Genomic DNA, 23,057 nt, shown 5'->3' with positions numbered 1-23,057 from the left:
TGGGGATCACTCTCATCCACAGCAATGTCAATGTATACCGCTATCAAATATCGCAGGGAAAATGTAATTTATCAGCCTTATTCAATTCTATTGATGTTATTGAATGATCAAAAAATACCTCTAACAAGTGCTCAAACATTGGAAGCAAAATCTTGCATTTCCATAAAAATGGATTGTGTCTACACAAATAAGATTTGCATTTTCTTATAGGCGTTCTTATAACAGCGTGCAGTGCTGCGAGAGGTTTGTTGAATGATGTATGCTTCAGGGCTTTCTTGCCATGAAATTTTGCCATGAACTGAGTGAAACTCGTAATGCGCGCTTTAGTTGAGATGCAAAGCAGTGTTCAATCAGAACTTGTACAAGCTAAGAAATGTTGAACTATGGCCACAATTACAATCACTAAATTGGCAGTGTGCCACGGCTGTGGAAAGTATAAGAGGCAAGGTTTTGATACACCCAGGTGATAATATAAAGTACAAGAGGCAAGGTTTTGATACACCCAGGTGACAATATAAAGTACAAGAGGCAAGGTTTTGATATACCAGGTGACAATATAAAGTACAAGAGGCAAGGTTTTGACACACCCAGGCAGACCTGCCAACCCAAGAGTGGGGCAATGCGTGAGATTTGGTTTTGGGGCAATTGATGTATCAATGATAGTATATATAAAATTGTGGAAATTGGGGCAAAAATCTCACGCATTTTCATTTTTTCTTTGGGGTGATTGCGTGAGTCTCACGCCCAATGCGTGAGAGTTGGCAGGTATGCACCCAGGTGATAGTATCAAGTACAAGGGGCAAGGCTTTGACACACCCAGGTGATAAAATAAAGTACAGGAGGCAAGGTTTTGACACACCCAGGTGACAATATAAAGGTCTTGACACCCAGATGATAATATAAAGTACAAGAAGCAAGGTATTGACAGACTGAGATGATAGTATAAGGTGCAAGAGACAAGGTTTTGATACACCCAGGTGACAATATAAAGTACAAGAGGCAAGGTTTTGATACTCCCAGGTGACAATATAATGTACAAGAAGCAAAGTTTTGACAGACCGAGGTGATAGTATAAAGTGCAAGAGACAAGGTTTTGACACACCCAGGTGACAATATAAAGTACAAGAGGCAAGGTTTTGATACACCCAGGTGATAATAGAAAACAGTTGCGTGACAAAGAAACTACGCTCCAAGTAAACAAGCACACATGATAGAGAATTTTTATATTTGGTACTAATAAAATGTTAACCAAATATAAAATGTCATAACATGGAATTGAAAAGAAAGACATCAGCAGTAGTTACTACTATTGGCATATTCCATTGCTCTTATTATTTGCCAACAACAGGTGCATGATAAATATCACAGACGACCCTTACACTGAAATTAATGTGTAAGAGTTACGCTGACACCAATGTCAGCATACATTAGTCTAGCATTAGATTAGAAGGCTTAACATAGATGTCAATCTAGGTTAGAGACGGATGAATTAGAAGTAAAAAGACATAAAAGTAACAAGATAGTGCTATTTTGAAGGAGCTAAAAGAGATGTGAGCATATTACCTATTGAACGGATGCTGCCACGATACATTCGTAAGGTGGCAGTTACTTTTTAAACCTTTCGACTGGTAAGAATGATAGACAAAGACTATTAGAGTGTAGTGATTAACTGAGCATAGACAGACCATCAATAGACATAGATATTTGGGTGAGCATTTCATGAAAATGAAAAAATATGCCTATGAAACAAAAGAGCTAACAAAAGTGGATCGATTAACGGCGTAGCTATAGAACATGTTTTGTTATCACTGTCGACACACGTGATACTGGAGACCTATGGTCTCACGGAGCTTGTTGTGCGTGTAAACCTCACAAACTTCAGTACCAAGGCTAAAATAAATTGCCAAAGATTTCGGGCTATTTGACTACGGGCTATCAGGATTCTCCACAATGCAATAATCAGGACTGTGTTGAATGTATAGCGAATGTTCCGCAGTCTGCAACAGAACACGTCGTGTTATTAGGAGATTATTAGAGTCACTTTCAGAAGGTAAAAGAATGGCTTAGAGCATAAATCTCTGACAACAATAATAGAAAATTAAAAACAGTTAGAACTATACTCGTTTGTAGAAAGAACCTTTACTATAATAACAGTCGTGTCAGTGTATCCAAAGTCATGGTCAGATGTTACAAAAGAATTGCATAGTACAGGATTCAAACTTATAACCTTTGACTTAGTTGCCTGACATTCTAACACCTGCAGCAGTCAAGCGCTTTCTAGCCCTCAGAATAATTGCGCATATAAACTTTCTCTATACTTTATTGGCAACTAAACTGCCAGGTACTAGTAAGTATAAAATGTAATTACTTGGTGAGATGGGCTCGAGCTGCCGGCACACCGGACATCTCCTCATTCATCACATAAAGTTTTGTTCCAAGTATATGATTTTCTATATAGTCTGGCCAATGTAAGCTCCTCGGGTCCATGAAGAATGTCTGTAAAAAGAAGGATAAGTCCGTGTAGCATATGTAAGTTTTTGCAGAGTTTTTCACACATGTTATTTTAAATTTAGAGTTGTCCACACATGTTAATTAAATTCAGAGTTGTCCACACACAGGAGCAACAGGCTCATTTAAATGCAGCCAACCATAATATCAAACTTTTAGGCTAGCACGCTTTTTTAAAAATTCCTTTAACAAGCACAAACATTACTAGTGCTATGATGGTTAACTGGGACATAGAAGAAATGGTTGAAATATATTTATATATAAAATTAACTTTGCGTAATGTTACATTAAATCAGCACTAATATATGGAGCTGCTGTAGAAGGTGTGTACACGATCTCATTGCTGAGTGGATAACAGCTAAACGTCCTGTTAATGCGTGTTCAGATGAAACACTCTGTTAACAACAAGTTGTTAAAATCACCAAATTTTAGGTAATTTGCAGCATCAGTTTCCTTGTAACCTACTCAAATGTATATACATATTTGTCAAAGATAAAAGAACTCAACCAGTCATTTGATGATTAAGAAGAACTGCGTCTTCTTGAATACAAAATGCTTGTCTAGACGCCTTTAACATTTCAACCAATCACAATCTACTTCCAAAGTGAAGACCTTTTGCTAGTTGCTAGTAGTATGTTCAGAACAATCCAGTGAAACTATCATAAAATTTGACCTTGAGCGACATACTCCATTCACACATCACTCAAATATTTTATTTTGTATAAGTCTACAAACTCATTAAAAGAGTGATATTATTAAAAATGATCAAAGGAAATGCTAATAAAGGTACTTTAGCTGCCTCAGCGAAGATTCAGCTTTCTTCAAAAGAATAACTGAAATTCAGCCACAAGATTTTGTGTGTTCTATATGTAAGATTTACTGGTCAGTTGCTCTAAACACACAATTCATTATATACTTCTTTTCACATGATTGGTCGAGATCATAGTCTTTTTTTTCAAGCTGTCACGGCATACGTATGTGGCTTTTAGTCAGTTACATGCAAATTGAAGCTTGAATGACATAAAATTTGGTGATACTACATAGGCTAAGGCTCTGCTTGACAACATGGTGCTAATTGTTTCATCTGAACATGACTCAACAGGACCACACAAGGGTTGAGAAATCTTAGATTTCAAATGAATATGAATATGTTCTATTAAGATTGCATTAATAGCTTGAGATCTCAACTGATGGCATTGTTATACATACTGATAGATGGTTTCAACCGTTAATGTCAACAATTATGCTGGAAGAGCAATATACGTATTAATTTAATTAATATGATCATAATTATGGGACCTACTAGTAATTTTTCTCATGTCTTCTGTTATTTATGGCATAAAATCACTTTTTTATTATCTCAGGCCGTACAAACTATATATATTTGAGAAGCAAGTTTTATATACACTCTGTCATTAAAATTATTCTCATGAAATATAATCTATTTATTGGACATTCATTTTATCTTATCTTGTGATTGACAACAGCGATTGGCCAAGTAAATATTATGACACTACAGATACTCCAAAAGCCACCAATTTACTTACATATAGTTACATGTATACAAACATATGTATGTCCAAAAACCATGTTAAATTTGGTTAATTTTATTAAAGAATATAAACTTGGTTTTAGTGGATCTTTAACACAATATGCAGATACTGCTGTTACAGCAAAATCTGGTTAAAAAGCAAATATCAGTTGATATTTAATATTTCCATTGGTGTGCATATTTCCCTAATTCAACTAGTAAATGCTTAACAGACTGAACTAATAACAAATAACATGTTTATTTTAATAATTATGATAATTAATGATTAATTATTATCTCTATTGTATGATAAATACCCGGGAGTTTAATCTACAGTACTGACTTTATCACATTCATACCCGCCTACATTTCTCTTCATAGCTCGTAAGCGGAAAGTCGAACTACCTTGAAGTAAATGCCCCTAAACTCATCACTAACTTGGAAAATTAGAAACCTGAGGCTACACATCCTATTACCAAAGGTGTTCAGCAGTCAGTTTTTCATCATACTGAGATACAAACCTTGGCGTCTGCAGGGCTTAGCTTGAGAGCCAATGTTTGGTTATTCGTATATGTCCACTCCCAAGAGCGCTCTGTAAAGAAGTTGAGTACATCCATCGTCTTGTGAAGCTTTGTGTATGTTTCCACCATACTGAAACGAGGTCAATTGTCAAACAATCTTAAAAGGAACAAGATTGTAAAAGAAAAGGGAACTACAGCGCAAATAATTCCACATTTGTCTAAATATTCCCAGATGTTATGATATGATGGAAGAGTCATACTTTGTAAACAGGTCTTTACACTCAAAACAGAAAATGGAGAGAAAGCACAAGCAAACGAAAGTGAGAGTGAGCTAAGACCTTTACAATGTTATGCATGGCTACTCATGATTAGCACTCAGATAAGACATCAGCAATAAGCACGAACAATCTTTACTATAATAAGAACGGTGTCCATTCATCCGTCGTCACTAGTGAAGCTTAGAAAAAAAATTGTACAGTAGGCTCGCTCCTACAACGTAAATAATCTCGTTTACTTTATGAGGACTTTATGTTATAAGAACAGTGAAATACACGTAAACTGCTTAATACTTCCAAGATCTTTTCAAACTCACCTCTTTGACCATACAAAAAAGAAAAACTTGACTTGATTTTATTGATTTTTGTGGGCTGTACCGCAACTGCTGTATTATTGGTTTTCACTGACGTTTCTGCTTTTTCTGATCAAATGAATTTTGTTAAAGGTTGACTTGCAACAAAATTCACATTACAGTTATTTGGTATCAAAAGATTCCTCATGTCTTAATCTGCTATGTTGTAGGTGCAAAATATGTGGAAAGGTGATTACAAGCTCTTAAAAGCTCAAAAACGAACAGTTAATCGCAGCCATCACGAAATTCGTCGTAGCTTAGAATCCTTTTCCAAAACGGTTCCAACGGGACGTAGCTGAACACGATGGTTTTTGTTTACATTTTCATGCAACCTCATTAGTCGAAATATTTCCACAAATATACTTTGACCACGCATGCAATAAAACCATGTATGGTCCTTACGCGTATTTTTCATCATCATTGTAATGCTGTCACTGTGAGCACTGATATCTCAAAACCTACAGTAAAAATTCGTTTAATTTTTTTAATCTTAGCCCCAAGGAGTGCATATCATCCTCCGATAAACATGATGAGCCTGTTGGTCACCTGTGATATTCGGAAAAATGTTGCAGAAATTGTTCGTGCTATTTGGCAGGAAGTATGGGTCACATGATCAGATTACGACTAGATGATTAGACCAAACTGAAACGAAACTGTAGAGTAGCGAACATCTATATTTGACAAGGGCTTCCCGGTAGAACCCGAAGTCTTTGTCATAAACTAGTGCTACGAGACGTTTTATATTGAGCCTTTTATTGGCCTTTAATTTCATGTGATACATCGCGTGTCAAACAATAACCACAATGTATGAGTACGTCATGGGACTAAAGCGATTCCAAACTACTGCGTTTTCGTGATGGCTGCAATTAACTATTCATTTTTGAGCTTTCAAGAGCTTGTAATTACATTTCCACAAATTTTGCACCTACTACACAGCAGAGTAAGACATGGTGAACATTTGATACCAAATAACTGTAATGTGAATTTTGGTACAAGTCAACCTTTAATGGTCTCAATCCTTAGATTGAGTTGCAACACAAGCGATATATTGTACATCGATATGTGTAGTGATATAGTGTACAGCGTTATACTGTACAGCGATATAGTGTACAGCATTATAGTGTACAGCGATATAGTGTACAGCGATATAGCGCACAGCGTTATAGTGTAAAGCGATATAGTGTACAGCGTTATACTGTACAGCGTTATAGTGTACAGCAATATAGTGTACAGCAATATAGTGTACAGCGATATAGTGTACAGCGTTATACTGTACAGCGTTATAGTGTACAGCGTTATAGTGTACAGTGATATAGTGTACAGCGATATAGTGTACAGTGTTATAGTGTACAGCGATATAGTGTACAGGATTGTAGCTATTTGTAGTCATACGTGTGTGCTTACTTCACATTTGACTTTTAGCAACTGAATTCAGAATGTGTTAACACCTACCCATGATTAGACAAACTCTGACATGTGACTTACCCTGTCAGACTCAGTCAGAGTTATGAGTAACAAAAAGAGCAACACCGTATAACCAAGAATTGCTCATATAAGTGAATACAAAACAGTTTATAAAAAAATTGGTATTCCGATGCGCCAAAGAGATCGCCAGGCGTGCCACAAGAGATCGCCAGTTGTGCTACAAGAGATCGCCAGGTGTGCCACAAGAGATCGCCAAGCGTGCCACAAGAGATCGCCAGGCGTGCCACAAGAGATCGCCAGGTGTGCCACTAACGCACAGAGAATAAGTATCTCAGGAATGATTCTGAACATATGGAAGGTGAGTAAGTAGCTCAGGCAGTAGCGTGCCGAGCTGTTATTCTGAATAATGGGAGTTGTAATCTCTTTCTCGACCTCCAACCGTCAGTGACAGATTGTAAAGTTTGTTACGCTCAATGATACTGGTGGTTTTAAGGTGGTTTCCATGCGAACTACAATGTCAGCATTAAATGTAGATTCACAAGAATTAGTTGTTCTAGCGAACTATTTTATCAATGTGGACCAGAATACCGCTTTTAACCTTAACGTTCTTGTGAACCCAGTGTGCCTTCATGGTTTTTGCTAATGAACATGGCGAATACTTTAAAACTCATAACAAAGAATTTGTCCTTTAACATAACTCAAATCTGTCACAATAGAACTGAACGAAAGATATTACCTGTCCAGTTTTGGTGAATAGATCCCGAGAGAAATTCTGCTAATGTATACACAAGGTTAATCAAAGCTAAGTGTTAAAAAATTATCCTAAAAGCTCAGTTTTGGATAAACTGTTAAGTGCCTACTTACATAATACTAACACAGGTGGTTGAACCAACTCAGACGTGATGTAAATCATCTCACTACATTAAACACACTACATGTACTTAGTACTTACAAAGGTCTCTTGCCTGTCAGCTTGATAACCAGATCCATCATGTGTGCAGGAACGTAGTGGCTAATAAAGACCCAATAATCGTGAACTAGTGAATTGTTTCTCAGAATGACATGAGTAGGTCGCCTGAAGGCTTTTTCAAATGGAGTCTTCCAAAAGAACTTGAGTGCAATGCTTTCTAAAAAACAAGGTTGAAAACGTGAACAGGTGAGTTAGTCATGCTGCTTGTAACAAGGACTGACATGAATAAAAGTGAAAATGTATAGAGTTGTTTATCAAAAGATACCAGCTAAACCATGTTTATAATGATGGCCTATCAAAGATTCATTACACTAATATGTAAGAAAATTAAAAAATTAAAATCCTGTGTTTTTTGTTTTACAAAAAAATTTGCTCTTTGGATATCTTTGCTGGATTTCAACGTAAACTCAATCGATTTGCCAGGGTTAATAATGCCTAAATCAACCATATTCGGAAATATGTTTGCCAAAAGGTGCAACAATATTTTCTTTCGAACCTGCAAGATTAAAGTTGTTTGAATTTTTAGGTTGTGTGAAATTTATCAACTAAATTGCTGTTCTTTTTGTATACCTTTGTGCTGCAATTGGAGTTTTACTGTCTTTAATCGAACATTAAAATTTAATATTTCTTAACTAATAATTTCTTTACTTGTGTCATATCAGTACTCATACGTAAAGGTACTCATACGTAAAGATACTCATACGTAAAGGTACTCATACGTAAAGGTACTCGTACAAAAAGGTACTCATACGTAAAAGTACTCACACATAAAGGTACTCATACGTAAAGGTACTCGTACAAAAAGGTACTCATACGTAAAAGTACTCACACACAAAGGTACTCATACATAAAGGTACTCGTACAAAAAGGTACTCACACGTCAAAGTACTCATACGTAAAGGTACTCATACGTAAAGATACTCACACGTAAAGGTACTCATACGTAAAGATACTCATACGTAAAGGTACTCACACGTAAAGATACTCACACGTAAAGGTACTCACACGTAAAGATACTCATACGTAAAGGTACTCATACGTAAAGGTACTCACACGTAAAGATACTCATACGTAAAGGTACTCGTACGTAAAGGTACTCGTACGTAAAGGTACTCGTACGTAAAGGTACTCGTACGTAAAGGTACTCGTACGTAAAGGGAACTCGTACAAAAAGGTACTCGTACAAAAAGGTACTCGTACAAAAAGGTACTCGTACAAAAAGGTACTCGTACAAAAAAGTACTCGTACAAAAAAGTACTCGTACAAAAAGGTACTCGTACGTAAAGGTACTCGTACGTAAAGGTACTCGTACGTAAAGGTACTCGTACGTAAAGGTACTCGTACGTAAAGGTACTCGTACGTAAAGGTACTCGTACGTAAAGGTACTCGTACGTAAAGGTACTCGTACATAAAGGTACTCGTACGTAAAGGTACTCGTACGTAAAGGTACTCACACGTAAAGGTACTCATACGTAAAGGTACTCATACGTAAAGGTACTCATACGTAAAGATACTCATACGTAAAGATACTCATACGTAAAGATACTCATACGTAAAGGTACTCACACGTAAAGGTACTCACACGTAAAGGTACTCATACGTAAAGGTACACATACGTAAAGGTACTCGTACAAAAAGGTACTCGTACAAAAAGGTACTCATAAGTAAAAGTACTCACACATAAAGGTACTCATACATAAAGGTACTCGAACAAAAAGGTACTCGTACAAAAAGGTACTCGTACAAAAAGGTACTCGTACAAAAAGGTACTCGTACAAAAAGGTACTCGTACAAAAAGGTACGCGTACAAAAAGGTACTCGTACAAAAAGGTACTCGTACAAAAAGGTACTCGTACAAAAAGGTACTCGTACAAAAAGGTACTCGTACAAAAAGGTACTCGTACAAAAAGGTACTCACACGTCAAAGTACTCATACGTAAAGGTACTCACACGTAAAGGTACTCATACGTAAAGATACTCACACGTAAAGGTACTCATACGTAAAGGTACTCACACGTAAAGATACTCATACGTAAAGGTACTCATACGTAAAGGTACTCGTACGTAAAGGTACTCGTACGTAAAGGTACTCGTACGTAAAGGTACTCGTACGTAAAGGTACTCGTACGTAAAGGTACTCGTACGTAAAGGTACTCGTACAAAAAGGTACTCGTACAAAAAGGTACTCGTACAAAAAAGTACTCGTACAAAAAGGTACTCGTACAAAAAGGTACTCGTACAAAAAGGTACTCGTACAAAAAGGTACTCGTACAAAAAGGTACTCACACGTCAAAGTACTCATACGTAAAGGTACTCATACGTAAAGGTACTCATACGTAAAGATACTCGTACGTAAAGATACTCGTACGTAAAGATACTCGTACGTAAAGGTACTCGTACGTAACGGTACTCGTACGTAAAGGTACTCGTACGTAAAGGTACTCGTACGTAAAGGTACTCGTACGTAAAGGTACTCGTACGTAAAGGTACTCGTACGTAAAGGTACTCGTACGTAAAGGTACTCATACGTAAAGGTACTCACACGTAAAGATACTCATACGTAAAGGTACTCATATGTAAAGGTACTCATACGTAAAGGTATTCATACGTAAAGATACTCATACGTAAAGGTACTCATACGTAAAGATACTCATACGTAAAGGTACTCACACGTAAAGGTACTCACACGTAAAGGTACTCACACGTAAAGGTACTCATACGTAAAGGTACTCATACGTAAAGGTACTCGTACAAAAAGGTACTCATACGTAAAAGTCGTCACACGTAAAAATACTCATACGTAAAGATACTCATACGTAAAGGTACTCATACGTAAAGGTACTCATACGTAAAGGTACTCGTACAAAAAGGTACTCATACATAAAAGTACTCACACATAAAGGTACTCATACGTAAAGGTACTCATACGTAAAGGTACTCATACACTTGGGTTAATGAATTGCTCTTTGCTCATGTTTACTTTTGCCTTTTAGTAATTTCTCTCTATAAAACTCACAAAACAGACATATTGTAACAATATATTTATTTCTCTGTCATCACTGCCAATTATTACAATAATTAATTAATTTTTAATTAAAGTAGATAATGATATAATAGATTTTGAATAGCTTCTGTTAATAAATTTCTGTATAAAAACATGCCAATGGTAAATAAATGTAAAATCTTTTCGATAATTATAGATTATAAATTCTATTCTTCTATTTAGTGACTTTATTTTTAAAAATATTCAAAAATAACATCTCCTAAAATAGGTGCTTGTCTTTTAGAGCTAAAAATAATGCAGATAAGCCTTGTTTTATTATCATGGAAACACAGAAGATATTGTTGAAGAACTTCTGGTAAAAAGTAATATAACTAAAACATTGTCTGTTTTACAGCATAACATACAACTAATCTAGGCAGCATTATGTACAATAGACCTCGCTTTAACACGTACACTTTCCAACATATGATGCCATATTTGAGCAAATATCTGTCTGAACATCATAAGCAGATCCTAACATACAGCACTCAAAGTTTTCCTAAACAATATGGTTTGTAAACCAGCACATATTCACACAGATCTTTGTCACATAATTTGCTCCTGTTTAACCAATATCACACAGTACTTCATACTTTTATCTGTACTTTTAAAACCGTAAACATCAAAGAGAGTAGTGAGAAATGCGGTAGAGGCAAAAAGAAAAAACATGGAAAAAACAATATTTCCTTTACATTGAAGAATATATAGACAAACATGAGTGAAAACCTTCGAATCAATTCTTTAGAAACTCGATGAAAATGTTTATCATGAAAAACTGAAGATGAAATGAAGAGAAAAAAAACCTGCAACTAGGGAAGGTAAAGAGGTTGGCCATAATAACTCAAAATCTGTATGTATAACTGTATAGTTTTTTCTTTTGTTTAGCTAATTTTGTTGTTGACAATAAATCACAAAACAAAACAAACTGGTTCATTAGGTTTAAAGATTGACTTCTTGTTTCATAAGGTTCATATTTTTTTATTACTAATTTTAAAGGTTTACTTATTGTTTCATAAGGTTCATATTGTTTTGTTACTAACTTTTAAAGGTTTACTAGCAACAAAATTCACATTACAGTTATTTTGTATCAAAAGATTCACCATGTCTTACTCTGCTGTGTTGTAGGTGCAAAATATGTGGAATTGTGATTAAAAGCTCTTAAAAGTTAAAAAATGAACAGTTAATCACAGCCATCATGAACACGCCGTAGTTGGAATCTATTTTGATGACGTTCTCAAACATTTTGACACCTGATGTTATCACGTGAATTCAAAGGCCAATAAAAGGCTCAATATAAAACGTCTCATAGCGCTAGTTTATGACAAACACTTTGAGGTTATACCGGAAAGCCGGTATCAAACATAGATGCTCGCTACTTTACAGTTTTGTTTCGGCTTGGTCTAGTCGTCTAGTTGTAAACTGATCATGTGACCCATACCTCCTGCCAAACGGCGCGAACAATCTCTGAAGCATTTTTCGACTATCGCATGTTTATCAGAGGATGATATGCACTCCTTCGAGCTGAGGTTGAAAAATTAAACAAATTTTTACGGTAGGCTTTGAGATATCAGTGCTCAAAGTGACAGCATTACATAGACGAAACAGACGCGTAAGGACAATAGACATGGTTTTATTGAATGGGTGAAGTATATTTGTGAAAATATTTCGACGAATGAGGTTTCATGAAAGTGTAAACAGAAGCCATCGTGTTCATCTAAGTCCCATTTGAGCCGTTTTAGAAAAGGATTCCGATCTACGGAGTTTTCGTGATGGCTGCGATGAACGGTTCGTTTTTGAGCTACTAATCACATTTCCACATATTTTGCACCTACAACACGGCAGAATAAAACATGGTGAATATTTTTGTACTAAATAACTGTAATGTGAGTTTTGTTGCAAGTCAACATTCAGGTGTACTGCAAAGTCAGTAGTTGTCTTCTCACTAAATGATTACCTTTTCTATAAGGATTCTCTTCATCTTAACTCATTTCCACACTTCGGTTGCCTGCATGTAATTACTACATATAATAAATCTACTACCAGTGCAGTAAATACAAACGATTTTCTGTTTCTTGTCTGCCTTTCATTGTACTCTGGATGTTTTAAGTAGATGTTTACATTAACAATCTGTGGTTTGCCAAATGAATGCTAAATTTCTGACATTAACTAGCTCTACCAGCATACAGTATACCAGCAACCATCAGTTATTCTTTAATGGCGTGTTAAAGCAGTCAATTGCTCTTTTTGTGTTAGCTTTTGGTGTGAAAAAGCCAAGGTGGCCACGGATGGGTTTGAAACTAGCTACCAAACTGTACCAAACTACCATGAAGTAGTGTTGGTACAGTAGTGTTGAAACCGCTGTACCAACACTACTACCTGGTCAATTCATCATCTATATATATATATATATATATATATATACATATACATCATTATAAGCAGGAGAGATCACTACCCAAGTGAGTACTAAAAGTGGAAATTGGATATGGTAATGTCTGGGTCCAAGCAGCCCGACAACTTCGTAGTGAAGTAATATTAGTATTTCAGCACTGAATTACATGCTGATATTGTAAACCATTTCATTTCTTACAATTATACACAAAGAAACAGAGAGTCAACCCTCGCTATGTTTCCATTATGCACACAATGCAGATTTGGAGTTGTGTGCACATTGAGTTCAAGGTGCAATAAGTGTTTCAATAGACATTCACATTTTGTGGACTAACACGAGAGCTTTGTTAAAAAAGGTAAGAATTTCACATCCAGAGGTTATCATGATGCACTCATTCTTGACATTTGCAAGTGTCATTTCCATCCTTTGCAAGCTTCAGCCTGAAGCATTCGATAAAAAATTGCAAGTACCAAACTCGCTCGACTTACGGGTTTTTGTTGTTTCCATCTTGGATTAACCGCGCCATGTAAACATAGCAACTCGGGGTTGAGAGTGGGTGACTACTAGCATGTAAACATAGCAACTCAAGGTTGAGAGTGGGTGACTACTAGCATAAAAACATAGCAACTCAGGGTTGAGAGTGGCTGACTACTAGCATGTAAACATAGCAACTCAGGGTTGAGAGTGGCTGACTACTAGCATGTAAACATAGCAACTCAGGGTTGAGAGTGGGTGACCACTAGCATGTAAACATAGCAACTCAGGGTTGAGAGTGGGTGACCACTAGCCTGTAACACAAGCTCAATAGACCAGCTAACGGCTGCTCCGAGGCTTTGTACATTCTCTAAAAAGCGACATACCGAGTTCACCCCATGTGTATGGGTTGATACCACCAGTCGTACAATGGTAGATAGGTACATCTGTCGGTTTAGACAGCACAGTATGCCATGCTGTCGTTATCATCATGTTTACAGGAAGGTCGACAGGCACAATATCTGCAACAGCCTCTGTGTCTGCCTTGAAGGTCCGCAACAGTCCTTTGCCAGCCTAACAATAATAATTATCCATATTACAGTTAGCCATGTTACCAGCGTAACAATCATAGAGTTATTCATATCATAGTTGAATGTATGTTGCCAGCCTAACATCATAGAGTTATCCATATCATAGTTAGATATGTTGCCAGCCTAACAATCATGGAGTTATCCTTATCATAGTTAGATATGTTGCCGGCTTAACAATCATAGAGTTATCCTTATCATAGTTAAATATATGTTGCCAGCCTAACACCATAGAGTTATCCATATCATAGTTAGATATGTTGCCAGCCTAACAATCATAGAGTTATCCTCATTATAGTTAGATATGTTGCCGGCCTAACAATCATAGAGTTATCTTTATCATAGTTAAATATGTTACCAGCCTAACAATCATAGAGTTGGCCTTATCATAGTCGGACACGTTTTAATTTCTCTCTAGCAAGGGGCCCTAGAACCATAAATTTCCCGTGACAAAACAGTAACACGATGGTCATGGTAATAGTCAAACGATAAAATGCTATTCAGAAAAATGTTTTTGTGATTATAAAAATTCATAGCACTGCACGTAAGTATTTCAGTCATGATATTAAATTATTCACATGCTGAAGAGTTGATCCCTTACAGAAAACATCTCAAAGACAAGTTCTGCACACACTGTTTCTTCACACCATTCAATGAACTTTCTTTGACAACATAGCAACTCATCGACATCAAAACGGGAGTTGTCCACCTCTAGGCAGCACAGGTCTTACAGTGTGGTAGGCTATGAAGAGGTGAGAGGTTAAATTATAAAGAGATAAGGGTATAAAATATGGACAGAGGGTCCAAATATAGACAGAGGGTAAAGATATGAAAAGATCAGGGTGAAAATTTGGACAGGGGGTAAAAATATGGATAGATCATGGCGAAAATATGGACAGAGGGTGAAAATATGGAAAGATCTCAGGGTGAAAATATGGAGAGTTCTCAGGGTGAAAATATGGACCAATCTGGGTATGAAATCTTTTAAAAATCAGACAAGGAACTATGGAAAGATTAGCAGACAGCATGAAGATGCCAAAGAATGGAGTAGGTATAGAGAATACATAGAATATAAAGAGGGCACATCTTGGTGTATGAATATGTCATAGCGTGGACAATGGAGAGTTCAAAGTGTAGACACTGGAGAGGTCAGAGCATGGACCTACCGTTCTCTAACAATGGAAAGGTCAGAGGGTAGACAATTGAGAAGTCAGAGTGTGGACAATGGAGAAGTCAGAGAGTGGACAATGGAGAAGTCAGAGAGTGGATAATGGAGAGGCCAGAGTGTGAAAAATGGAGAAAACAGAGAGTGGACAATGGAGAGGTCAGTGTGTGGACAACAGAGAGATCAGTGTGTGGACAATGGAGAGGTCAAAGTGTAGACAATGGAGAGGTCAGAGCATGGACAATTGAGAAGTCAGAGTGTGGACAATAGAGAGGTCAGTGTGTAGACAATAGAGAGATCAGTGTATGGACAATAGAGGGGTCAAATGAACAGGAACTACTTACAGCAATATACAGGCCACTAGGTCCATTGTAGTTGTCTATCCAGCCAGGAAATGGTTCCTTCCAGGAGGCACCAACTATTGACGGACGCACGATGGCCAGAGGCATGTCCTTACCCTCCTCTACTAGCAGATGCTCGGCCAGCTGTTTAGTGTATGTGTATGTGTTTGGTTTGTCTCCTATCAACTTAGGAGTTATCTGATCCAATGTCTCATCATCTATGATGCTGCAAGGGAGAGGACTAGGATGTTACTAGAAACACAGGCTTCATTATTTCAGAAGTTAGCTTTTAAAAATTTCTCAATACTTAAACGGTCAAAATCAATATGGAAGGTGAGAAAGAGTTAACTGTAGCATGAAGCAGCAGACAGATTTCCTATGATGTTGTGCATCGTTGTTTCACCGAAGACCTGACAAACAAAACTTCACTGGATAGAACTAGGTGATGAATAGTAGAAAGTATAAGATGAAACAGACCTGCAGAGATCAATGAGCTGTTGAGGCTCTATTGGCGTTGGATAAACCATTTCCTCTATAAACTGTCTGTCACAGTTGGAGTAGGCTGTTGACACGTGTAGGAATAACTACAACACAAGACATGTAGGTGTATTACTGAGAAGGCGGTTACATATGGTTTCATAGTGGAGTCTTCCAAGACAACGTTATGAGTTGTGCTCTCTAATATTAAACCACGCAAGTGCATTCCAGTTGTTAAGTGGAATACTTTGAACTAGTCAACAGATGTCAGGGTGAGCCATTGTTCAACATTTACGGGAGGCAAGTAAATTGCATAGAGCTATTCTTACTATAAAAGTAAGCTTGTTTTCTATCATAAAAGAACAAAATGATTTTAACTACCTTCTTAATGAATGAAAGAAAATCGGTTCCAAACTCTAGGCACCACAATTTATATAACACATTCGACGACAGCCGGGCCATAACAAAACCACCTCACCACCTCTTTTCTCAGATAGAGTGAGGTACTCATGGCTCTTCCATTCTACGCCAGATGGTTAGGGGTATCGAAGGCATACCAGAAAAATCTTTTTACAATTGTAAGAAACACACATCAAGTTGGTGTGCCCTCGAGCCTGACATATATAGCAGTAGGATCTGATTTGCGCCCAACTTTCATTTCACCAAATATTGCATCGTCCCATTTTTCACCGGAATATATTAGCAAGGTATGATGATAGGACACCGAAAATGAATATAGCAACTGATAGCAGAAGAGTATGTCGAGGTGCACAATGGAGCACCACAATGTAACATGGCTGGTCTAAAGATAAGCACTAAGATCACGTCACTACCTTCGCCATATGCTCCGTTACTGATACGGTTCTGTTTGTATAGGCAAGGCTTTCTGAGATTAGTGTGGAAAGACAAACAGAATTATCACAGTGATTTAAAAGACCAACTAAAAGGACCAATACAGAACAAGATGGATAAACTCTAGCATGCAGCAAACACAAGTAATATTGGGAAGTATCTCTCCCATTTTTAATGGGAGAAATGGTCTAATTTAAACCAATCATTTAAGATACCGGTAAATCACAAAACAGTAAAATAATCATTAGTGAAAGGCAAATTAATGAATGTTTCTGTTTCCCCGTAAAGGTATTTGTTAAGCAAACTTCTTTAACACTGGGTAAGACAAAACCTACAAACCAGCGATCAAATAGTTACTGGGTTTCCAAGCTTCGAATAGATTCAGAGTTTTTTCCACTCCGAATCATAGAAACGGTAAAATTCAAACAGATTCTCAGAATTTATGTGAAGGCATTCCCAGTGAGACTTCACAGAAACGCTCACTACTGATGAATTTACAGTAGATCAACAATACCCGGCTAAGCTCTCCCCAGTGGAGGTAAGAAAATTCAGCGCATTTCATCACAGCACCACTCGAGTCTCTTCTAACTACTACTGCAAATAATGGGTCGCTCATATAACAATAACAAGGTAATAATAATACCTTTTAATTTATTTTATTACCTTATTAAATAACTGAACCTATCGATTGTACAGATTCCTACTGGTGCCGACCTTTTCCTAGATGACTCTTCTAGCATAGAAAAAGTTATAAATGTTTACTAAAAGCGACTGTCGTTCACGTGACCGCTGAAGAAACAACTGTGTAGCGAGCAGTAAATTATGTCGCTCTTTCGTAATATAGAGGGCGGTAAAAAATAAAACAAAAAGAAAATTCTGATCATGAATCTTGACCGAGTTGGTGCAACAAGTGTACGAAAGGTGAATTGAAAAGTGACCATGACCTGAAGGCGAGTCTATTTTAACAAGTTCTGTTTTAAGGAGCTAGTCTTCGAAAGATCGATACAATGAAACTCCGAATCCTTGGAACGCTAAGATGCGAATTCATCAAAAATGTCAACTCCAAATCCATTCAAAGTATGGAAACCTAGTAAATGAGAGCAGCCACAAATGCTATGTTGGATATTGTACAGCATCAAAAAACACTTATCTTCATTTCAACATCAACAAGATCTCTTTGAAAATGATACTCTGATAATTGTCCATAAAGAATTCCTAGCAGACGCACCTCGCAACAGTCATATTGGTAAACACAAAGACATTAGGCAGCTAGTTCTAGAGACTACCGTCAACAATTCATATGAGCGTCATCACAGACGATGAACTGAATATTTAGGTTGCTTTCAGATTTCTTACTCATACGCTCGTGGAGTTCGCTTGACAAAATATCAAAAAATATTTTTCATGAAATGAGGTACACAGTAAGTATTCAGTCCATAAAATTTCTGTTGTCTTTTGTATGCCACTTTTAGAGAAATGCGACTGAAAAGACAATCACTCTATTGATTATCGGCGACCAAATCCAACTTTGTAGCATACAAAAGACTGAACATGTTTTTACAAAGCAGCCTTCATATATTTTTTTTGCACCTATATGTGTTGTAGGTGCAAAATATGTGGAAATGTGATTCAACAAGAACAAGAGATTGAACAAGCTTTCAAAAGCTCAAAAGCAAACAGTTAATCGCCGCCATCACGAAAACGCCGTAGGCTGGAATCAATTTATTTATCTGATGTATACTCAAACAATTTGGTTATTGTTTTGACACGTGATGTTATCACATTAATTGAAAGGCCAATAAAAGGCTCAATATAAAACGTCTCGTAACACTAGTTTATGACAACAATGATATACAGCCCCCCCAAGGATAGCCGACGGCTGTCATATGGGCGGGGTTTAATGATGGAGCTCTGTTAGGATTATGCTAGCCTGGGTTTCGGAGCTAACACAACTCTCGCGGGGCGATCGCATTGCCTTGTTAGGTTTTGAAAAACATGACTCGCTGTTATCGTTTCATTAGCTCATTCAGTCAGTAGACCCGCGGTTCACAATAGCAAACCTTGAATTTCTACAATATAGGGGTGATACCTAACCAAAATAATACATCCATACAAAATAAGACATTTCAAATTACCTACTTTTAGTAATTTTAAAATTTGTAAAGGTTGTAGTATATGCTTAAAGTTGAATATAATTTACCCGAACAACGGCTTTTTTTCCTAGTTTTTGATTAATATTTTGCCACCCCTAATATAAAATGACAAAGTCTTTCATCGTTTTCACATTGTTTTACCTGACCAATGAGATAGGACAGCAGGCAAAGCTGTGCAGTGTAGTTTTCATACTCAAAATCTAAATAAAAAACCGAATTTGAGCTATTTTACGATAGTGAATCAGTGAATAGTTGAATAGAATAGTGAATATTTATCACGAATGCTTGCAAATGGCAACTGACTGATCATAATGGTGACAATATTGGGATACTATATTTATTTGACAACAAAGTGAATTCACCAGATAAGTAAAATAATCACTATAGTTCATAATATTTGTAAAATTACGAGGGGCTTTATTCGGCATATTTGTTTGTTCGGGTGCCGTGTTCGGGTTCATCCCAATAGAGCTTCATCATTAAACCCCGCCCATATGAGAGCCGTCGGCTATCCTTGGGGGCTGTATATCATTGATGACAAACAGTTCGGGTTTTACCGAAGAGCCCTGACCAAATATAGATGCTCGCTACTTCAGTTTTGTTTCGGCTTGATCTAATCATCTAGTCGTAATCTGATCATGTGATCCCATACTTCTTGCCAAAGAGCGCGAACAATTTCTGCAGCATTTGCCGACTATCCCAGGTGACCAACAGGCTCCTCATGTTTATCAGAGGATGATATGCACTTCTTCGAGCTGAGGTTAAAAAATTAAACGAATTTTTACGGTAGGTTTTGAGATATCAGTGCTGAAAGTAACAGCATTACAATGAAGATGAAATAGACGCGTAATGAAAATAGACATGGCTTTATTAAATGCGTGAAGTATATTTGTAAAAATATTCCGACAAATGAGGTTGCATGAAAGTGTAAACAGAAACCATCTTGAAACAACTACGTCCCATTTGAGCCGTTTTGGAAAGAGAAGCCAAACTATGGCGGTATCGTGTGGCTGCGATTAACTGTTCGTTTTTTAGCTTTTAAGAGCTTGTAATCATATTTCCACATATTTCGCACCTACAACACAGCAGAGCAAGACATGGTGAATCTTTTGATACCAAATAACTGTAATGTGAATTTTGTTGCAAGTCAACCTTGAAGGACCTCAGTGGATGGCTTTTGCGGATGCATCATCTCTCACCCGCTTATCCCCTGTCAATAAAACCTACCAAACTTGGATATAAAGTACCATGTACCTAAATCAAGGCAAAATTTACCATATTCGTCCGAAAACTTTGAAGGGCTCGAGCACGCAATTACAATTCAAACGTCTCACGTGTTAACCTATCGCATAGTCCGTGTGTAGACAGTCTGAGAGCACCCTCGGTTAGTCGAGGAACACATAGCAATGTCAGAAGGGAAGACAAGAGATCTGAGCAAACTACCAGAACCTGAAAGCTAAGCACTTTATCTCAAGTCTCAGAACAAACAAGACGGCATCCAAAGGGATGACGCAATTGGATGACAATACTTGTCATCCAGTTGCGTCACACTGCTGTGATTTCACAAACAACCTTGAAACTCTGAAACTAGCCAACCGCAGAGGGGAGTGTTGGCCAACTAATAGCAAGGAAGCCTTCACCTAATAGGTGGAAGCAACAGTAGACCAGTGATAAGAACGAAGATAGGACAAAAGCCATGTACAAAGTACAAAAAACTCTTCAACTATATACGATGTTATAATACGGATATAAGCTGCTAGTATTACCAGCTGTTGGTTTATTCTCTGCGAGGGTATTACCAGCTATGATGATATGCAAGAGATGTGACAGCCACTACAGACTGCTTTGGGTGAAAGGCCGAAGTAGGCAGTCAGAGTGTGGCACACCGAGGGTGGTCCATAGATCAGGGTGCAAAATGGGTGAATAGAGCGGGTTGCGTAGAGTTGCAGGCTCCAGAGGGAGACGCATAGAGTGAAACGTATCGAATGAAAGGCATCGATTGAGATACATAGTCTGGGCCATAGAATGAGGTACAGAGAGTGAAATGCAAAGAGTGAAATGGATGGAGTGTGATGCGTATGGTACGTAGAGTTGGGTGCATAGTGTGGCGCATAGAGTGGTACACGGGAGGATAAATTATCAATGATCAATTGCTAGGAAGTGTTTTCATTGTTGAGCACTGACTTACTGAAAAATTCATATGGCCAGCCTGAGCAATCGGCAACAGCGTGGTGAGCAGTAAGGACAACTAATATAAAAAACAAAGCACTTTTTGAAGCTATTCTTTTCAACATTCCTAGTCGAACTTGCAGTAATTTCCCTCTAGTTGATCTGTAGCAAGAATATCTGTTATCATGGCTGTACATCAAATTTCTTGAAGGACTGGCTTAAGGGGTGGCTACTCCGTTAACTTAATGCATCGTTTGTGTCGCGAAGGTGTTGGTAACGCATTTACAAAGAGTTATCGAGGAGTGATGATATATAGACAAGCATAGTGTCGACACTGATGGAGAAGAAGCTGATACAACTGTGAGTTTATTCCAGTTGACCTTGATTATTGACCGTTGACCTATAATCTTGATTACCGTACATTTTATTCAGTTTCCAGTGCAAGCTGGTCTCATTTAAGGCGCTCATTTGAACAATGACCAGAAGGTTTTACACAAATGACTATTTACTTGTAGACAAAATATTCTCACTTGTATGTATGCATGTATTTTCACTATTTTAATATACAACATATAAAAGATAAGAAATTTGTAGAAAATGAGGGTCCATATGCGCAATAGCAGAGCTAATCAAGATCAAGAATTGTAACAGACATGTGTAGGTGACTGGTGTAAATTCGAACTGCCCCTGAACCCGAGACAATTCCTCAATTCAACCCTTTAAAAATTTTTCTATTTGAATTATTTCATTAATCCACGGTATTTTTACTTGCCTCATTTTCATTAGCAAAGTGTAACAGTTTTTTTCGAGCAAGAATAAACCAATGAAGATAGCTGCATAAGGATTATAGCAGTTACAAGATCATTGATCATAGATAATCAATATACCGAATTAATTCAAAAAGAATAGAAAAGAGCGAGAAAATGACATCTCTCACATCACTGAAGTTACTTTTCATTTGTCCATTTGTTTGTATAAGTCGTATTGTAGTGCCAGTGTGTATAACCATAGCAGATGTGTACATTATGCGTCGGCCAAGCATTTCATTGTGGGCGTATAGCCAGGCCTTAGGAGTAGCGTTGAAAAGTACAGCAAATACAAAGTTAACAATAGAAAGCATATGGAGAAAGCAACGAATGAGATGATATTCTATACAAGTGGTCTAGCAATGTAAATAAATAATGGATACCAAGCAAGAAAGTCATTGACTAAAAACGGTCTAGTATGAATAGTCATGATTGTTAGCCTCTAACCCTTACAGGATCAGTATCAAAGGCAACTACCCTAGGACACTTAAGTATTCGCGGCATCTAACTTTCGCGTTTTCGCGGAGTCATCATCACGCGAAAAATTCATGCGCGAAACTAAACTATCATAACGAACTAGCGAAAATTCGAAATTAAATAGCTATGTTCTACGCAGGTCTGTATTCACTGGTTGCAAGTTGGGGGGCTAATGTTAGACGACTAGTTATGAACATCTGGGGTGTGGAGAAGGGGGGGGGGGTGCTGTAAGCTCCCAACAGGTTTCTCTTATGTAGGGCCTCAGCCGGGCCTCTCACGTGAAGTTTTAAAAAATTTTATTGGCAAGTATCAACATTTTTCTATTTTTTGAGATTTTCTTTGTTTTAGCTGATGTGACTGACAAAACGTTTTAAAATTAAAACAGGCAAAACTTGTATGCAGTTAAAAAGCTCAGAAAGAAGACATCTTTTTTTTAAGCGTTTTAACAAAGATCATTTTTGCCGATTTTATTTCAAGTTCATTAAGTAGGATATGGGCAAGCAGATGTTTGCTAAAACTTGATATTTTGCAAACCTTT

At 37.3% G+C, this 23,057-nt stretch overlaps 1 protein-coding gene across 1 annotated transcript in view; it reads right to left on the bottom strand.

Annotated features, from left to right (window-relative positions):
• Window positions 1-1,214: 1,214 nt before the first annotated feature.
• The window catches only part of LOC137392921 (fatty acyl-CoA reductase 1-like), a 33,602-nt gene continuing 11,759 nt past the window's right edge, over window positions 1,215-23,057 (bottom strand). Inside the window, exons 5-11 of the mRNA XM_068079285.1 lie at window positions 16,063-16,169; window positions 15,589-15,811; window positions 13,879-14,065; window positions 7,566-7,740; window positions 4,561-4,690; window positions 2,369-2,496; window positions 1,215-1,997 (exon numbers count right to left, since the gene is read on the bottom strand). Coding sequence (XP_067935386.1) covers window positions 1,835-1,997; window positions 2,369-2,496; window positions 4,561-4,690; window positions 7,566-7,740; window positions 13,879-14,065; window positions 15,589-15,811; window positions 16,063-16,169 — 1,113 coding nt within the window. The 3' untranslated portion in view covers window positions 1,215-1,834. The remainder of the gene's footprint in view (window positions 1,998-2,368; window positions 2,497-4,560; window positions 4,691-7,565; window positions 7,741-13,878; window positions 14,066-15,588; window positions 15,812-16,062; window positions 16,170-23,057) is intronic.

Source organism: Watersipora subatra, chromosome 4, assembly GCF_963576615.1.
Source record: "Watersipora subatra chromosome 4, tzWatSuba1.1, whole genome shotgun sequence".
In the NCBI taxonomy this organism is placed as follows: domain Eukaryota; kingdom Metazoa; phylum Bryozoa; class Gymnolaemata; order Cheilostomatida; family Watersiporidae; genus Watersipora; species Watersipora subatra.
Note: the sequence above shows the minus strand (reverse complement) of the source record. Positions and strands in the feature narration are given on the sequence as shown.